The following is a 20,399-nucleotide window of genomic DNA, read 5'->3' as shown; positions in this document are numbered from 1 at the left end:
GTAATTCTACCTCAAAAGATTTTACATCTCGAAACGTCTAATAATCCTGCAGATAATAGATTATGACAAGAAAAGAAATATTCTATCAAAGATGTCGCTTCATTTATAAAGATTATTGCAATTTTAACTGAATATATTAAAGATATTGCGTTATAAATATATATATATATATAAAGCTCGTGTTGCTTTTTTTATTATAGCTATATATATATATATATATATATAATCTTAAAATAAAAATATAATATAAATGCAAAAAAATATTTTATAATAGCCATAAAATAAAAATATTTTTTCGACAAGAAATCTCTCTTATTTATTTATTCACCCACAATATTTCTTTTCAAATAATACTATATATATATGTTAATGATAATTTCAAAATTATTGACAGGATCGAACGAAAAGTTTTATTAAGATGTATGTGTTACATCCGCGCTATTACAAAAATATCTAGTTGTATATTTTCTAATATTATATACATATAATTATAAATATATTTAAATAATTAAATATTTCACATAACACCTTAATATCGATGAAACTTTCCGATTTTAGTCATGTCAATATATTTATAATTTATATACTATTTCCATAATGGTATATATATATATATATCTCTCTCTAAAACTTAATCATATCATTTACCATTTGTGTATGCTATTTGCTTTATTACTTTCTTGCTCCGTCGCGAGATGGCGCGAGGCGTGTCAATTTGGGACGCTGCGCGTCAAACTTCACTACGCATCGCAAGCCCGAACTTTCTCCCTTCTTTCCTACCCGAGCCATTTCCACCAACCGTCACGCAGTCACGCCGCGGCGCGTGCGCGACGGAGCGGGGAGTGGGGAGAGTGTTTAGCGGCGCGGTTTGTTTAGTTGCACGCTGACAGCGGCCGCGGTTGAACGCTATCGGGGCGTGCGTGTCCGCGTTTTCACGGAAGCGCCGCGCTACCGGCGTCGTCGATCGCGACACATTGTTCGTCCGTCGCGACGTCACCTTCTCGCGTTACGTTACATTACGTTACGGATGGGAGCTTGAAAGAGTGTGCATAGATATCTCCATCTCGCTCTCCCTTCCTCCGATCCCCCATCTATCCCATATAATCGTTCGTGGGTCGCTACTTTGCTGTTCTTGTCGCATCTTGTCCACCCCGTCTCTATCCCGTGTGTTTGTGCGATTTTGTTGATCGTCGTTCGTCTCGTCATCAGCGTCTTGCGCCTCCCCCCATCGTCACCATCGTCGCCAACATCACGCTGCACCCACGCTGCAACGCGACATGTTCAGGATGGACGGGTGATGTTGCAGATCGCAGAGGATGTCACGTCGCAAGCAGAGCAACCCCAAGCCGCTGAAACGTGAGTTTGCGCTTTCTTTTTCCCGGCTTTTTCTCGCGTGCTCGTTCCCTCCGCTGACACGTGTCTCTCTGGTGCGTATACCGTGTGTTTCGTGTGTATGTGTGGCGCGTGCTACGCGCGGGGGGATGGGAGGGGCATCGCGTGCGCTTTGGGTCCCGCGCTTTTCAAGCGAGCTTTTTTTTCCCGCGTCGCGATAGCTAAACGAAATCGCCGCCATGTTTGTTATTGCATATTTGAATTCGGCCGTTACACGGGATTTCGTCAAGCTAGCACACAAGAGAGCCAGTTGTCTCTCAATGACGAGTTTTGCTGAAATTTCGCAAGTCGTAAGTCGATTCGAATTTCGTCCCCTCCATGATTCTTATCTCGGAGAGAGAAATATCGCGACTGAGACGAACTGATATTCGGCAGTTAAAGGAGGAATGTATCGAGTATCGTGGCGAGTACCGAGTACTCTCATAACTGCATCTTGAAAGGTATGTATGTCAAATTCGGGAACATTATTGAAAACTATAGTACGATTATTCGGGTAGTTATGAAGCGCAAAGCACATTAAAATTATGAAATCAAAAATAGTTATTTAAGAAAGATATTTTCATACAATGTTAAAAATAATTAATAGAAACTTATTTTTTATTATCTTTTATTACTTAGCGTCAAATAAATTTTAACGATATTTTATTTAAAAATTCTAAAGCGATTTACAAATTATTCACTCGAAGTGAAATATGAATTATTTATTCGACAGTATAATTAAGAAAATTTAATTATTCGTAAAAGATTTGTCCATAAGTTTGATGAAAAAAATGTATGAAAATTTCGAGCTATTATTATGAATGTAGCGAGAAATGCGCTTGAAACTTTGGGATCAATGTGAAAAATAATCTCTCTTCACGTTCATATAAGCGATAAATTTCAAGAATAAATCAATGACCCCGAATAAATTAATTCGCGACATCGTTGAAGGAGAACGAGTTCTCGACAAAACGGCGTTCTCATTGCATTATCTTTCAAAGTATCGAATAGATAAAAAATTAGATGGAAAATTAAATTAGTACATAATTGTCTCGGAAATAGATTATAAAGTTTGAAGAAAAATCAAATTAATTTGTTTATTATTTGTCAATTAATTTTTAATATTATAAATTTCCTTGCTAATTTTCTTTATTGAAGATACAATTTATTTACCTTAAACTTATAGAATTTATTATATAACTGTAGAAATTGTATTAGTAAAAGAGAAAATTATGTTGGGAGATTTATACTATTAAAAAATTTACATATATCAAAATAACCAACGCGCATAAATTAATATAAGTATACTGTAATAAAATGACATTAGTACATTTAAAATAATATTGATGATTATGATTATTTTTACTGCACTCGGAGGTTTTTTTCTAAAAATGTTAGGGGATTTTGAGTAAATTTTTATTGATTAATTCTCTCATGATAAAATTATTAATTCATTTTATTAATAAATATCGATTATGTTGAAACTATATTTCGTAATTAAATAATTTTTATATATGTGCGAGAGTGTGGGATAAAAATTGAAAATGATAATATAAACAAGTGTACAAATTATACATACATGAGAGAAATATAGAGTTTAAATTTGGTCAATTAACATATTGCATTTATATATTTTGCTGTCAAAAGCGATTTTTTTTTTGTTTTTTTGTTTAGTGATAACTTGACACGTTTACGATTGTCATTGTCCGTCAGCTGACCTTTCGATTCTAATATGAGAACGAACGCACACACTGTCGCGATTATGTGAATCTCGTGCAATTATAAATAATTATCTCTTCACGATCAGCTTTTCGACAATTATGTTTGATCGTCGCGATTTTCAAATCATTCGATAGAAATGATGAGAATATCTTTCAAGAACATTTCGTATATACGTCCATTTTTTATATCAATATATATATTTATATATTTAATATCTTCTAATAGCATGATATAAAAATTTTTAAACGACCTTTAAGTTTCATATCAATCTCCTCTAAATCGTGATTCAAAATCGCAGAGGGCACATAAATTCCATCTGTAATCGATATGTTATATCTCCGTAATTGAGTTGCGCAGTTTGTTTTCAAGCATCTCTCAAAGAGAGCCTAACTCGCGATATTATTTCTTATCGGCTTTCCGTGAATTTTCGTTCCCAGTTTTTTTTCTCTCTCTCTCGTTCCGCGAAGAGCGCGAGACAAGATCCAGTATCTGGATCCTCCTCCTCTTCCCGCCCCACTCCCCTCCCTCCCCCGCACCCTCCTCCTTGTCGCGGCGAGCGTGCGATCTCGCGATCACGTGGCTCGATCACGAAAGTTGTGGAACACTTTCACGTGGGGCGACTCGTCGGACCGGGTCGTCCTTCTTTTTCTTCTTCTGTCTCCCTTTCCTTCTTCTTCTTCTTCTTCCTCTCTTTCTCTCTCTCTCTTTCTATCTGTCTCTAGTTCCACGTTTGCGCCTGGCAAAGATATCGATTTCGTTCCGAAGAAATCGGCCGCGTTCAATTAATGTCGCGAGGAAAAAAGCTCGTTCACGCACAGATTATCTCTATCTGTCTGCTGTAAAAATGTCTTTGGAAAACAAAAGCTCTCGGATTGATTTCGTTTTCGAAGAAATCGTCAACTGCAAGTGCAATATCGAGCACAATATGAGAATCTGTTTACAATTTTTCAATTCTTCCTTTGGAAATAATCGAAATAATCTTTAGATAGAGAAAATTTAATATCACTAATCTTTATGAGAGAAAAAAAGGATTACTAGTTCTGTTAAAAAAAAAAAAAAAAAAAAAAAAAAAAAAAAAAAAAAACTTGTTCTACGTCGATGTTAAAACGACTTGGATCAATTTATATCATTTTATAATATTGAATGTTGATATAATATAATAAATTGATAAATTTAACATCATATTAATGTGACGTTAATGAGAAAGTTGGCGCGAATTTTTAGTAAAGGTCCCCTAGATTGGGACAGGAGAATCGTACGTCTGCGACGTGCATTGTAAAGGCCCTCCCATGGGACATCGACGTTAACGGCCGTGTAATTATTGTGATGCCGGCTCGTGCGCGTGACCGCTAATTAGGAGCGACCGTAATTGAGTTAATAACGCTGCGTTAAAATAGCGAGCCCGCCTCCCTTTTCCATCCACCGACGACACGTGTCTTCTTCCCTTTCGCGTCCTCTCATCGTCGCATTAATCTTTCTTTCCCGCGTATCTTTGCGTTGTTTCTACTCTTGCGATTAAAATACATAAAATACCGAAAGATTATCGAGTTGTCGTTCCGTTAAATCGATTTCTAATCTAAATCGTCTTATTGATTTTCTCTCCTATCTCTTGCTTACATTAGCATACTGGCTCCAATTGATTATCACACACGGTATTATATCACGTACATGATATTCATTTTTATTCTTTCACTTGTTGTTTTTTCTCAGATGCCGAAGATTAGTGTGTATCATTTTTTTTTCCATTTTATATACTATATATATTTTTAATGTATTATGCTCACACTTAAATGCGAAGAAATAATGTTCAATAAATTGTATCGAGCTAAAAATATATGGTTACAAAAAAAAAAAAATTCTATTTATTATATAATTAATATTTTTTATATAACAATATTTTATTAAATTTTTTTCTATTATTTTTCGGGCGATCCTTTTCTGATTTTATTCTAATAAAAATTAAAAAATAAAATACTATTAGAGAGAGTTCTCATAGTTTTGAAACTTTGAAAATTTAATATCTTGATATGAAAATTTTTAAAAAATTAAATTATTACATCTGGAAATTAATTAAGATATTAGTTTCGTTATTATTAAATTTCTTAATTTATCACACATTAATTTTCCTTTTATTAAACTTTCTCTTAAATTCGTATCGATTTAAAATAGAAGAACAAGATAAAAATATGAAGAATGATCGTTCTCTTTTCTCGTTAATCGTTTTCTCTCGCACTTCGACGATTGTTTTTTTGAATTAAATTTCGCTGTGATAGAGACGATTCCGCAAGAGAATCGGCGGCACTTTTATAACACGCCGATACTTTTCATCGTGCGTTGCACATTGTGACGATGATAACGATCGCCATCCGTGATTCTCGGAGCGGCACGACCGACCGTGTCTTCTCTCTCTGTCTCTCTCTCTCTCTCGCGCGCGCGCGCTTTCTTTCTTTTTTTCTCTTTCGGTCTTTCACGGTAAATTCCGATGGCGCATTCGTACGCGACTCGGAAGTCGATGGCGAAGTGAAGCGACGAAAAAAACATGGATTTCGGACGAAAAGCGTGCAGACCGATAAAGTCCCTCTGACGTCGTCAATATTTTGTAGTCACCCGGTGGTGGTGGTGGTGGTGGTGATGGTGCTCTTTTATCTCATCGCGTATAGCTCGACGGCCACGGTTGCGACAACCGTGCCTCTTCTCTTTCCTATATATATCTCCGTTTAGCTTATAAATACAGTCATGGAGCGACGACGATTAATCGTAAACTTGGTCATCCTCGTTCGATGAAAAATTTATGCGCATTAATCACGCATCTTAGGATGACGGAGATCGATGGATCTTTTAATTGTTTTCAATGTTTTTATTTTCCGACTATCTGTTTATCTTCTTTTTTTTTTGGCGGGGTGGGGGGCGGGGGTGGGAGGCGATTTTAGAGCTCTTCTTTCGTATATTTCGATATTTTTGTTTATTGTCGATACGAGAAGCACGATATTGTAAACGAGGAAAATTATTCGCGAAATATAAATTTTGCAATCATTTTTCTCCTGCGATTACAATTGATATCGCGACCACGTTCGTTTGACGATTACACTAAATTAAATATTGACTAATTGATATATTGACTAATTTAATCTATAGCCGTTAAATAAAATTTAATTACGTTAAATTAAAATATATGTATATGAATGTACAATATAATTGATAGCAAATATAATATTTTATTATTTTAAAATCTTTGTAAGATAAAAAGGCTTTTTTTATAATTAATATAATTTTTTTTTTTTGCATATTTAATTATTTCACGTAAAGTCTCGAAACATTAATTTACTTTATTTTTAAGTAACTTGATCTAAAAAAATGAGCGAGTAATGAAAACCGTAATGTTATCGCGATGTACAATATATCTTTTCAGGGAAATTACTAGGAAATAAATTACACTAACGCAATCCAATTTACAACAACAATGTAATCTTTAAATACTCATTAAATGCAGAAGATAATATAATATTCTGTATAGAATTAGATGATATGATAGAGAAATCTATTAATATCTATCCTCTCTATTACATCACAAAAGCCTCGTGTGTTCCTATTATATCACAAAGATCATCAGTCAGTTCTCTCGCCACACCCCTTCTTATATCGAGCTATGAAATGACAGTGAAAATTCTCTAAATTCCCGCCCCCTCCCCCCGCCTCCCTCGAAGTGAGAAACGTAATCGCGATTTCGAAACAATGTGCCTCAAACTCATCGCGCCACCCGAGAGGATATCCAATGTTACGTAGGGCCCGTGTGTATCTCTCTCCCTGTCTTCCCCTTCCCCTCCCCCCCCCCGCTCTCACCCGGCTAAATATCGCGCCGATGATCGACGATGCGGAGCGGGATAAAGGAGGAGGGCGCACCCCGCGGGTGGTCTCAGCAGCGGCGACCCCCGCCGAGCGCGAGCGTCAAATTAATAAGCGATGATTTTATAAAACGCTTTATTGAATCGTGTTCGCCGTAAAGAATATCTTGCATCGCCTCCGCTCGCCATCGATCGTGCAAACCGCCACGGTTCTCATCGATCTTTTCTCCCCCCAAACCCCCGTCCTCCCCCTGTCCCCTCCCTCTCAGCCCTTCTCTCAAACTTCGCGCGAAACCGCGAAAGATTAAGACCGCGTACGATCAATTCGCACGAATTTCTCTCTTATTTTTTTTTTTCGAATGACGAATCTTCTAAATTGTACATAATTATGTATATTTTAATTATTTACGGGTGATTTCGGGTATTTTGAAAAAAAAGGGGGGGGATTTTAGATAAATGACGTACTAGGAGCCCGCGAGAAGGATTGAGAGACACTGACGAGAGAGGCGCGTCTCTCCTTTCTTCTACGCCGTTGTTGTTGCTGTTGTTATTGCTGGTGTATCGCTGCTAATATGACGAGACCCCCCGTCGCGCCTCCCCTCCCCACGGAAATGTGATCCCTCTAGTAAATTCTTGCGTATCATCGCGCGGAAAGAGATTATTCGATAGCGACACCTTCGGGGTCTTTTCGTTCTTTTAATCGAACACTCTTCGATCGAATAATCGTTGTCTCTCTCTCTCTCTCTCTCTCTTTCTTCCTCCGAGAACGAGATGTGTAACGCGAGACTCGTGTCGCTGATAGATACGATGTCGAATGTACGCTGATGTATCCTAGCTATATGTCGGGCTTGATGATCAGCTGACCGCATTGTGACAGTTAGCGTCCATGTGAGATGTAGTTGATGTCCCTGATATTGCAGGTATTATTTGATAAATTTATCGACGAGCATATTACACAATTCTGATAATTTATTGTACGATATATTTTGACAACAATAATAATAAATTAATTTAATTTTCGAGGAATTTTTTTTTTTTTTTTTTTTTTGCTAATTATTCGAAAGAAATAAAAAAATAACAATTGAAAAAAATTTTATAGATTATTAAAAATCGAAGTGTTTCGCGAAGAAAAATGCAGAATTCTCTGCACAAGCATGAGCAATCTGAAAGTTTAAATTTTTTTTAAAAAGCCACAATTTTGAAAATCCATAATAATAATTCAGTATAATTGCAACAATTTAAATTTACGAAATTTTCTAATTTAGAGACAGTCCATGAAAATTCAAGGACTTTGCTTTAAACTCCAAAAGACGCGAACTCTCTCGGCGCCCAATCTCGCTTAATTGAATTCGCTCCTCGCGGATAGAAAAAAAAAAATATATATATATATATATATATACCATATATCAATGTTCTCTCTCTCCTTCCGTAACGCTACAAGAAGAAGAAAGCTCAAAAGAAATCCCGTCTAATTTATTTGCAATCGAACGGGCGGGTTATCGGTGTTAAGGCCGCGTTTACACCCGTGTAAAGGTCTCTCCCGCCCTTAGTCGGTTAACGCCGCGGGGTGGCGCAGTGACGGGGGGCGGCGGGGGGGGGAGGGGGAGGCGGGAGCGCGAAGGGAGAGACACGACCGAGTAGAGGAGAACCGACTCTCGCGCGCCATACACCATTCCGGCGAGATGCCGGGACCGTGTCGTAACAGGCCGGAGTGACACCACAATGCGGTGTAGCAATTTGTAGGCTCGCCCTTCTCTCCCCTTCCCCTACTCATCCCTCGCCCATCTCCTTTCACGTCGTTCCCCCTTGCTTCGTCGACTCCTCGACTGTATTTATGAGGCGAGTCTTGGGTATCGGTTCCGCGCTTCGCGAAGCAAGGACGAGATTCACCAACGAGAGGGACTTACAGGTGGAGGGCACGAAGGATGGAGCGAAGGGAAGGGGGGGGAGGGAAGGAGAGAAGGAAGAGGGCACCGAGAAGGAAGAAAGGCTAACTAGGCGAGATCAGCGCCGCGATAGTTGTCTCCGGCGCGTTTCTTCGCGAGGGCAGGAAGGACCTCGAGAAAAAGAGGAGGAGGAGGAGGAGGAGGAGGAGGAGAGGAACATCTTGACGGGGAGAGACATCTGCGGCGGCGGGATTCATGCGTTTTGCGCGGAATAAGGGGACCCGGTCGAAGAAAATAAAAGCTGCTGGATGGACCTTCTTTCTTTCTTTTCTCTTTTTTTTTTTTTTATTATTGCTCTCTTCTCTTCATTGTTAACTTCTCTTTCATGTCAACACACTGATGTCACATATCTCTTGCTTATTATATTCGCCGGATCGATCGACATTGATAGAGAAACACAAAGATAACGTCGGGAAAACGCAGAATTTGCGATTCGCTTCTTCGTGTCTCATTTTGGAGGAGAGGAGGGGAGAAGGGATTGAAAACACGAGAGAAATCTAAAGCCGGAGATTTCACACTCGATTATTAAGTTGTTACGAAAGAATTTTTTGTAATCTCTTTGTCATAAATTTAAAAAAGAAACAAGAGAGCCTAAATTCAATCTCTTGCCATAGATATGTCGGACTAACAAAGATATCAAAGAATTTAATTCTTATATAAGTAATCTAAAAAAACAACAATTAATTTTAACAAAACAAAATTTTAAACAAGTCTTTCGAATGATAAAAATATTTTATATATATATATATATATATATATATATAAACTTATTAATTAAATATTTTAATTATTACATACAAGATATTTATTTAGTATTTTAATTATTAATTATTTTATTAGGTTTAAAAATATTTCAAAATTTAGATCTAGAATTATTTTATATATGCATCGTATTATAATGATGTAATAGCTATTATTACAACATTACGAAGATAATAATACATAATTTTACAAATAATAAATAATAAATTATAATTATAATGATTTTTTGAGTTTATTCCATGTTTCGTCATCGTCTAATACTTTCTCGGCTTCTCTTCTCTTTTCTTTATTCTATGTTGCTTCTTTATGATAGTTAACTCGATTAATTACGATTGCGTAGCATTTTACATAGTAATATTCCAATATTAATCACGCGTTAAATATGCATTTTATTGTACATTGTGAAAGAACGCAAAAAAGATACAATCCCCTCAACATTAAAAGAAAATAAATTATATGGAATACACGTTTCGATGATGTGTGTATACAAGCGCCGAATTAATGATAAATATTAAATAATCCAAGATTAATAAAACGACTATACTTATTAATTAAAGGTATCGCGATAATGCTCGAGTCAATTAATTAAGTAGTCGCGATTTCTCTTAATGATCGAGAAATCGAGATTTGAAAATAACATCGGCATTTTTATCCCGATGTCGCACGACATTACGCGAATTAATGACCAGTTAAGAGAGATGGGAGAATTAATTAATCGCGCGGATGATATCTAATAAATAATCGTGAGAAATAGTTTTATTTCGACGTACAAATTTTGCTATGAATATATATATATATATTTATATACCACGCGAGACGGGGCTTTGTTGTTGTTCGCACGGTATTGTTTACATGCGGCGGCCTTGTTGTCATTCTTGCGGCGAAGCTCGGGCAAAAGAATCGTGACGTATATCGTATTATTTCTCATTCAAGTATTAGACAAGTACGAGAAAACATCAAACACTTGGTCTGTCTACGATTTTCAAGATCGTAGTCTCGTGATAATCGTGATTTTCGCATTGTTCTGTCGCGATATAAAAGAAAATACGCGATTTAAATATGCGATTAACGTCATGTTGTGTAAGGTGTCGCGCGAACATCTTACTTTGATAATTAATGTCTGCGCGATCGTAATTAATCGCGTTTTTCGCGAGTGAGTGCCGTGAAGGAGCAGCTTAGGACAAACGAGAGAGGAGGAGGAGGAGGAGGAGGCATCAGACGATCGTAAAGGTAAGAGATTCTTACCTATATTTGCGAATTGTACTCTATACTCGATCCGAAAGCACGGATTCTAATCGACGATCAATTTGATGCGAGAGTCTTGTCAGATTATATGTATTAACGACAACTTTTATGCTCTTCCTTTATATTTTTGACAAGTGTCAGCTGATTATTTAAAACCTACGTACATTTAAATACAATTAAATTACAGGCATATTTCTCTTTTTTCAATCGTCATATTTTTCTCTCTTTCTTTTATGTCTTTATTCCACTTTCTTTATATTTTTGACAAGTATCAGCTGATTATTTAAAACCTACGTACATTTAAATACAATTAAATTACAGGCATATTTCTCTTTTTTCAATTATTATAATTTTCTCTCTTTCTTTCTTTTATGCTTTTACTCCTTTTTCTTTATATTTTTGACAAGTATCAACTGATTATTTAAAACCTACGTACATTTAAATACAATTAAATTACAGGCATATTTCTCTTTTCAATTATTATAATTTTCTCTCTTTCTTTCTTTTATGCTTTTACTCCTTTTTCTTTATATTTTTGACAAGTATCAGCTGATTTCTTAAAACTTACGGACATTTAAATACAATTAAATTACAGGCATATCTCTCTTTTTTCAATTATTATAATTTTCTCTCTTTCTTTCTTTTATGCTTTTACTCCTTTTTCTTTATATTTTTGACAAGTATCAACTGATTATTTAAAACCTACGTACATTTAAATACAATTAAATTACAGGCATATTTCTCTTTTTTCAATTATTATAATTTTCTCTCTTTCTTTCTTTTATGCTTTTACTCCTTTTTCTTTATATTTTTGACAAGTATCAGCTGATTTCTTAAAACCTACGTACATTTAAATACAATTAAATTACATGCATATTTCTCATTATAATTTTCTCTCTAATCGCATTTGAATCAATATTTGATTTAGTATAATTTTAATCCATTAATTTTTTACGAAAGTAGATTAACAGGTTTCTCGTTATTTTCTCTTGCACAAGATCGCTTCAATCCTGTTGCGAGCCTGTCTTTGTCAGGCTTGAGCGATAAAACTTTCTCGATACATACTCGGGGCCCGATATCGATAACGCGCGAAGCGTTTGCTCGTGATTTCCGCCAATCGGTCCGTTACTGTTTATCCCTAATTCCGATTGATAGAGCGTCTATCGCACTCTCAAGAGCGAGATTATCCACGCGCCACGTTTATTCGCATGCGTCGATAGGCCGATCGCGATCGGAACGTGACGCTCATGGCGGCTTAAAATCTACCGGTTATCGGTCGGCTATCAGCTCATTACGCTAATATTCAGCTCGCGGCATGTCCGCGGTGTATCGCGATCGTGCCTTTTTTGCACGGGGCCGTCCGTGTTCTCGCACACGTGTGCCGGAGGTCGCGCAACATTCCCGTTTTTGGTCGTCTTCTCTCTTCGTTCTCGGTCGTTCGATCGCCGATCTTTGCGGGGAATCGTCATTTACGAGAGGAATCTCGCTGGAGAATAAAATCTTAAACTTTTCGCAACGAAGATTAGAACTTTGTGCCATGTACTTGTACACAAAGTTCAATTTTTGGTGATGAAAATTGCGATTTTTTTTTTTATTGCTTATTATAAATAAATTCGTTGACGACTCTCGAAGGAACGTGTGAAATTGTTTTAAATAATTATTATTTAATTATAGAACAGCAATAATGACAGTTTATTTTTTTATTTACTATAATTAGGCTTGAAATCATTTTGTTGAAAATGATTGTGATTTTATTTATTTAAAAAAAAAAAAACAGTGCGATTGCACTTTGCCAATGTATTGTTGCATCAGCGAGAATAATAAGGCGGTAAAAGGCTAAAAATTATTAGATCTTATTTTTTCTTTTATTATTTATTTTTTGATCGCGATAAAAGGAACTCATTCATTATGCTGTATATGATTCACTCTTTATATTTTTGTAGAATGATGAAATAATTCAGGAATTGTACATTATTACACATACAGAAATGGAAATTTGACAGAACAGATAGGAAATAGATAGGTATTTTTTGTCGAAATTTTTATCAACCTCATATCAACAACGCACGCTGTTTTAATTTTATTTTAATTTATAAGAGCTTGTGTCTTTCTTTATCATTTAGATATTCTTTATTATCTATTTTATCCACTGTGTAAAAGAATTTTCCAAGAATAGAACAAGTTCGTGTCTCTTATTCCACACACGCTTTTTTTTTCTCTTTCTTTTTATCTCTCTCTCTCTCTCTCTCTCTCTCTCTCTCTTCTGTTCTCCGTCCGTTGGTTTTAGGGATCCGATACCATGCAGATTACTAGAAGCGTCTGCGTTTTCTCAAACCTCGAGATAAGACAGTGAGAGAGATGAGATGATTGTCAGGTTTTCTCTTTCTTTCTCTTGTACTCTTTTGATTTCGACTACACCGATATACACCTTTCACGCATTTCGATCTTTCTAGATCGCTCGAAAATGATTCGAGTTAATAATTGCGTCTAGTAATAATTAATAATTAATAATTTTTTATTTTTTTTTTTATTTTTTTATTGAGTATATTTATATCTCATAGTGCGCAGTCGAATTATCAAGTGCGATCTATATTTTGTCTTTCGGCGAAAACAGATGAATCACTTTGAGTGAATCATTAAAATTAAATGCATTGGACAGATCAACTTTTGTTCAATCTTATCTGGCTTGCAGCGATGCGCTAATCGAAATATGTTCAATGCAATTGTAGAAAGAATCTTTTTAAAAATGTGAATTAAAAAAAGAAAGAAAAAACGAAATAAGAGACATCGATAATTTTTAAATTGTTTGAAAATTACAATTATTCGTACACGATTTATTTATGACAAATCTAGTAAACAATTTTATCGATAAGGACGACAAAGATGCTATTGACAATTTTATTCTATTGTATAAATTATGAAATTAAATCTTATATATTATCAAAAATTATATATCTACGTTTTTTTTTTTTTTTTTTTAATAAATACATTATTAATTTTGATTCGTGCATTTTCGAGTGATCGTAAATTCAACAGAAAAATGAAAACTCTTGAAAACTAGCGAGCAGGCAACCGATTGATATTTATCGTGAGCGCATCAGTTTTACAAAGCGTGGGCGTTAATGTAAATGTAACCTTTGTTACACAGTCGTAGCGAGTTATGCAAAGTTATTCGATTGTCGCACACTGATAAATGAACGGATTTAAGCAATTGCAACTGCTTATGGATGGAAATGCCGAGTAAAACATGAATTACTCGCTTTGCAATATACAATATACAGGGTGTCCCATTTTAATCTCCTCAGGCAAATATCTCAAAAATCAAGCCCGGAAGAGAAAAATGTTTCAGACAAAAGTTGTTTGGTTTCGAGGGGGCCATAAGACGGTGACAATGATTTGATCTTGGAAAATCATTTGAAGCACATGTGAAGGTCAACTTTAAAATCTTAAATGGAAACCCCCATTTTTTATTTAGTATTCTTGTAACTGACATCGAGAGCTTTCCAAAACACTATAATAAAGTATTTTTTTATTAAGTACTTTTTGAGTTATTTTATATTTTAATCTGACATATTTTGATATAAAAAATTAAATATCTCGTAAAATATTTAGTTTTTGATAATCTTACCGTAATACTTCTATGTGCAGAATAATGAGACAAATCAATTAGTGTAAAAAAAAAATTGTTTTTAAGAAAATTATTTACAATGTATTTTTTTAAACAATTATTTGTTTTTTTTTTTTTGGCACTAATTAATTTGTCTCATTATTCTGTACATAGAAGTATTACGGTAAAATGATCGAAGACTGAATATTTTACGAAATATTTTATTTTTTATATCAAAATATTTCAGATTAAAATATAAAATAACTCAAAAAGTACTTAATGAAAAAATACTTTATTATAGTGTTTTGGAAAGCTCTCGATGTCAGCGACAAGAATACTAAATAAAAAATGGGGGTTTCTATTTAAGATTTTAAAGTTGACCTGCACATGACCTTCAAATGATTTTCCATCATTGTCAAATCATTGTCACCATCTTATGGCCCCCTTGAAGCTACACAACTTTTGTTCGAAACAGTTTTCTCTTCCGGGCTTGGTTTTAGAGATATTTGCCTGAGGAGATTAAAATGGGACACCCTGTATATGCGTCATTCTACAATTTTTTGGGGGGAGGGGAGGGAGATCTGTTTGAGAATCAACATTATTTTTCACATAAGGATTTTTTGTAAAAGGAAAGATAGGAGAAATATAAATGACAATGTTTTATCATAAATAAAATCGCGGATCACACATAGCCAAGAATGAAAATATCCCCTACATTTTCCGAGATCACATTGATTCAAACGATTCGCTCATCCCTTACATTGTGATCGACGATTTAAGACGAAGCGATTGTCGAAAGAGCGAAGCGTTATCAATTCGCTGTGAAATTCCTGGCGTAGGATCGTCGCGTCGGACGGTTTTCAAGTTCCTGTCATTTCGCGGTATCGACACGCAAGAATCGTCATGCGTGCATTCCGATCGGGACCCCCCTCCCCCCCCCCTCCTTCCCTCCCCGCTGCTCTCTTCCATTTCCTTTACTCTCACGTCTCCCGCGAGTAGCGCGTCGGGTATTATATCTCGAGTGCCCCTTTTCTCCTCAATCATCGGGCTTATCTGAGCCTCTTCAGATAAGAGTGGCGCCTTGGTCATTTCGAACCGGTACTCGGGCGGAGGAGGGGGAGAGGAGGCACCATCCTTACCGCTCGGGATAATCGTCGAAAAATTAAGCGTGACCTTTCAATGGAAATTAAAGCGTCTCAGAAAAGTGCGTATCTCGGCCGATTTTCAATCATCTCTCATAATTCGATAATTGCCGTAGATTATCATCGCGTTAAGCGAGAACGAAAGGATATGGAGCAAGATACGCAAATGATGATCTTTAAATTGTGCGTGTGATTTTGAAAACTTTTTTTACACAGTATATAATAAATATAATAATGATAGAGTGAACTGTGGTATGTGAGAGCTTGAGAAAATAAAATTGCAATCTGATTTAATTATTTCGACATTTTTTCTCATTACGATAATAAATAAAATTTATTTATTCTTTGTTTTTTCAAAAATTTCATATAGAAAAAAATTGTTCTTATATATATTTATATATAATTAAAATATTAAGATATACAGGGTGTCTCATTTTAAAGGACCCACTCAAATATCTCAGAAACACCGCGTTAAATCGAAAAATGTTTCAAACAAAAGTTGTGTGGCTTCAAGGCCCATTTTTTATTTAGTATTCTTGTAGCTGACATCGAGAGCTTTCCAAAACACTATAATAAAGTATTTTTTCATTAAGTACTTTTTGAGTTATTTTATATTTTATAATCTGACATATTTTGATATAAAAAATTAAATATATCGTAAAATATTTAGTTTTTGATAATCTTACCGTAATACTTCTATGTACAGAATAATGAGACAAATCAATTAGTATAAAAAAAAAAAATTGTTTTTAAGAAAATTATTTACAATGTATTTTTTTAAACAATTATTTGTTTTTTTTTTGGCACTAATTAATTTGTCTTATTATTCTGTACATAGAAGTATTACGGTAAAATTATCGAAAACTGAATATTTTATGAAATATATTATTTTTTATATCAAAATATGTCAGATTAAAATATAAAATAACTCAAAAAGTATTTAATAAAAAAATACTTTATTATAGTATTTTGGAAAGCTCTCGATGTCAGCTACAAGATTACTAAATAAAAAATGGGGCTTTCCATTTAAGATTTTAAAGTTGACCTTCACATGACCTTCAAATGATTTTCCAGGGTCAAATCATTGTCACCATCTTATGGCCCCCTTGAAGCCACACAACTTTTGTTTGAAACATTTTTCGATTTAACGCAGTGTTTCTGAGATATTTGAGTGGGTCCTTTAAAATGGGACACCCTATATATATATATATATATATATATATATATATATATATATGTATGTATATTAAAATGTAATAAATAAAACATTATTTATGCTAATCGTTTAATCGCTATCATTATTATTATAGTAATGTAATCAATTCTTCTATTTATCAGCTCATCGAGGAAAAATTGACATGTTTGAAAAATTTTTTATTGTGTTACGTTTCACATAAATTTGCATTATTGCAACACCGAGTACTTTAATATACAGAAGGAATAAGAGAACTTATCCACGAGACTTCAAGACGCCGGGTTTTCGCTATCAGGCTGCCGCGAGTGAGGTGAGGTGAGGGAAGAGGTTTACACGCTGTTGAAGGTGTTTATCGAGTAAATACGAGCGGGCAATTAGGTGTCTTCGGCGCACGTGCCATTGTTTGTCCGATTAAACAAGATATTATTATACGAACAAGCCACGCTTCACTCTCTCTTTCTCTCTCTCTCTCTCTCTCTCTCTCTTTCTCTCTCAAGATATCAGATGAACAAAGTAAGAGAGAGACCGATTCTCGTCGCCTTTCTATAAGGTGTGTCAAAAACAGTAGGATATTTTTTTTTTAAGGCTTTTAAAAGCCTTTTAAGATCCAATCATTGGCAGACACTCTGTATATCTCGCGTGAGAAGATAAATAGAATAGAAACACACTATACAAGCTTGTCCCAGAATGTCACTCGCGAAAGCTAGTCGTCGATAATGGGATCATTGGCAAAACAAATCTACGAGAGCGACTATGCATTTTTAATTAAAATTAAAAATTAAAAATTATCTCGTAACGAGAAGGAATCACGACCAACATCCTACATCCTTCAATTATCTAACGTACGGCATGTTTAGTTTAGTGTAAAAATATTAATTTATTAATAATCTGTTTTCTTTTTCTCTCTCACTACTAAATTTCAATAAATTTTTAAGATTTTACGCAATAATTTTTAAATAAAAATAAAATAAAGTTTCTTTAAATATAAAAAGATTACGCATACACACACACACACACACACACACACACACATCTCAAATTATATATGAAATTTATTTGTGATATATTTTTTTACGACGGGCAGACAAGAGGGTCCATTGTTGTTATAACTTTCGCAAAATGTGTGTCGGGCAACGTACGATCGATCGCCAGTTTATCTCGCCATAATCGCCGCGGCGACATCGCGGAGCACTTTTCAGAGGACACGCTGATAAGCGTGGGAGGACCGGTTTCGCGGATAAGACCTTGAGACGGTTCTCTCTTTCTCTCTCTCTCTCTCTCTCTCTCTCTCTCTCTCTCTCTCTCTTTCTGCACACAGCGCGAGGAAATACGATGGATAAAATCACGGGGGTGACGAGGCGGGGAAGGGATAGGGGGGGGGGAGGTGGGGCAGTAGGCGAGGCACGAGATTATCGCGAAAAGTCAGAAACAGTCGGGCGAGCGCTCTGCAGACGTTATCATTCGTAGTTTTATCAGCCCCTGCATCGTCTGGGGTTAGTTTCTCCTTCCATCACTCTACCTCTCCCGCTGTACTCTCTCTCTCTCTCTCTCTCTCTCTTTCTCTCTACTTCCCTCGGGAGGGCGGGAGGAGACCGCGCATCCCCTCGCAGACTGACTGCCGCAACCCCCTCGGGGGGCATGCCGGGTTCTCTTCACATGGCGCGAGTATACATGTATATGTGCATGCGTTTTGCAAGGGGCGGACGTGATCTTTGACCTCGTCGTCATAGCGTTGAAAAAAATTTATGCTGCTCGAATTAAAAAGAAGAATCGTGTGAGAGAAAAAAATTTCTTTCTTTATCTTTATACAGGAATAATGTTTATTCTAGTATTTTATTTATATTCTTCTGTTTTATCGGAATTTTATAATCTTTTTATGGGGAGAAAAAAAGTTTTTTTTTTTTTTTTTTTTTTTTTTTTTTTTTTTTTTTTTTATTGAGAAACAAAAGTATATTTCGTATATTATCTTTATATTTGTCAAGTGCTGTGTTTCGTTTCATTAAACTTAGATATCTTAGATGAGAAAGCAAGTATGTATGATAAATCAATTAAAGATCAGTGAAACAGTCCATTAGAATATGATTAGATGAATGACGCAACATTTTTATATTCTCCATTTTAATGATTTCATTAAAGAAAAATTTGTTACCTAAAAATATAAAATAAAAAAAGAACTGATTTTTTTCTTTCCTTTATTAATTTTATCCTCTTGCGTTTTTCACTTTTATCCGCGCGATACGAACGCTTATATCGGCGCGAATAAAATAAGGATGCTCTAATTATCATGCAGAAATATTCCTGCCAGAAGGAACATTAGTTTTAAAATCCAAGTCTCGAAATCACTTAGCGCAGTGATTGGAAAAAAAGAGAGACGAAGGAAAGAAGATCAACCCGCATATCTGATCCGCTCCTGTTCACCTTCTTATCCGCAGTTCGAACTTTATGCGTCTACGGAACATATGTGTGTAGGAGCGTGTCTTGAAAGTGCGTGAAATCCTATCTAGTTAAAAATCGTCTGCGTGCCGCGGACTTGGTCCCATTCGTCGCGAGATAGAGGAGGCGACGTCCGGCTTAATGAATTCCGCGCGAGATGGAAACGACGACGACGACGACGACGACGACGAGGACGAGGACGAGGACGAGGACGATCGATCCATCTGACGAATGTTGCCGTCCTCGTCCTCCGTCGATTCTCACACGGTTCGACCTGATCCTTATCATCGAGCGTGAGCGTACAAAGCGCGCAGGTGTGCCACGTGATAAGTCCGCTGTTGTAGGCGGTGAAATTTACCGTCGATTTTTCCAAAATGGAATGATCGACCCGAGAAGAGTGAGAACTAGAAACATGTGATTTGTTAATAAATTAAAAAATTTATTAATTATTTAATTTTTTAAAGAAAAAATTACTTTTTGGGGGGGGGGGGAGATTGAGGGGGAGGGAGAGGGAGAGATTGTTATATAAATAATATGACTCACCTAAAAGGATCAATTTCGATTCCTCCCTAAAAAGTCTGGTTAGACATTATTTTATCGTAATTTTCAAGTAGTTTTGTAATTGAATCTTACATGGTGATCGAACGCGAACCTTAAAATTTTCACTCATTCTCAAATTCTTATTGAAATCTCAATTTGTTTGAAATTGAGGGGGGGGGGAAATTTCGATATCTAATCGTACCAAGATTTAATTGGCGAGAAATTTCGGTCGTGCTATATAATTCTAAAGATTATCCAGCATCGACATAAGTTTTCGATATAAGAGGATTTACTTGAAATCGACGGGCTATATCCTTAAGAGGGGGTCCCATATCCTATGTTACGATACGTCCGGCGTGGACAGATCCGACGACGGTGCGGTACGTCGTCCTTATGCCAGTACCGGCCCGCGATGCAATATGCACGCGATCCGTGAGCTCGATAATAAAGAGAGCCTTATGCAGGCGAGTGTGTGTTTATGCTGGGCGCGCGCACGAGAGGGAGAGAGAGAGAGAGAGAGAGAGAGAGAGAGAGAGAGAGAGAGAGAGAGAGAGAGAGAGAGAAGGATAGCGGCATACGAGGGGGAAAGAACAT

At 35.9% G+C, this 20,399-nt stretch overlaps 1 protein-coding gene across 1 annotated transcript in view; it reads left to right on the top strand.

Moving 5' to 3' along the window:
• Positions 1-895: 895 nt before the first annotated feature.
• Positions 896-20,399, top strand: part of Ush (Zinc finger protein ush) — a 159,731-nt gene continuing 140,227 nt past the window's right edge. The window contains exon 1 of the mRNA XM_070293027.1: positions 896-1,356. Within this exon, the coding sequence (XP_070149128.1) occupies positions 1,317-1,356 (40 nt within the window). The 5' untranslated portion in view covers positions 896-1,316. The remainder of the gene's footprint in view (positions 1,357-20,399) is intronic.

Source organism: Polyergus mexicanus, unplaced genomic scaffold, assembly GCF_030449975.1.
Source record: "Polyergus mexicanus isolate NDT 795.1 unplaced genomic scaffold, iyPolMexi1.0 SCAF_3, whole genome shotgun sequence".
NCBI classification, from domain to species: Eukaryota; Metazoa; Arthropoda; class Insecta; order Hymenoptera; family Formicidae; genus Polyergus; species Polyergus mexicanus.
This window is presented reverse-complemented; position numbering and strand designations above follow the sequence as displayed.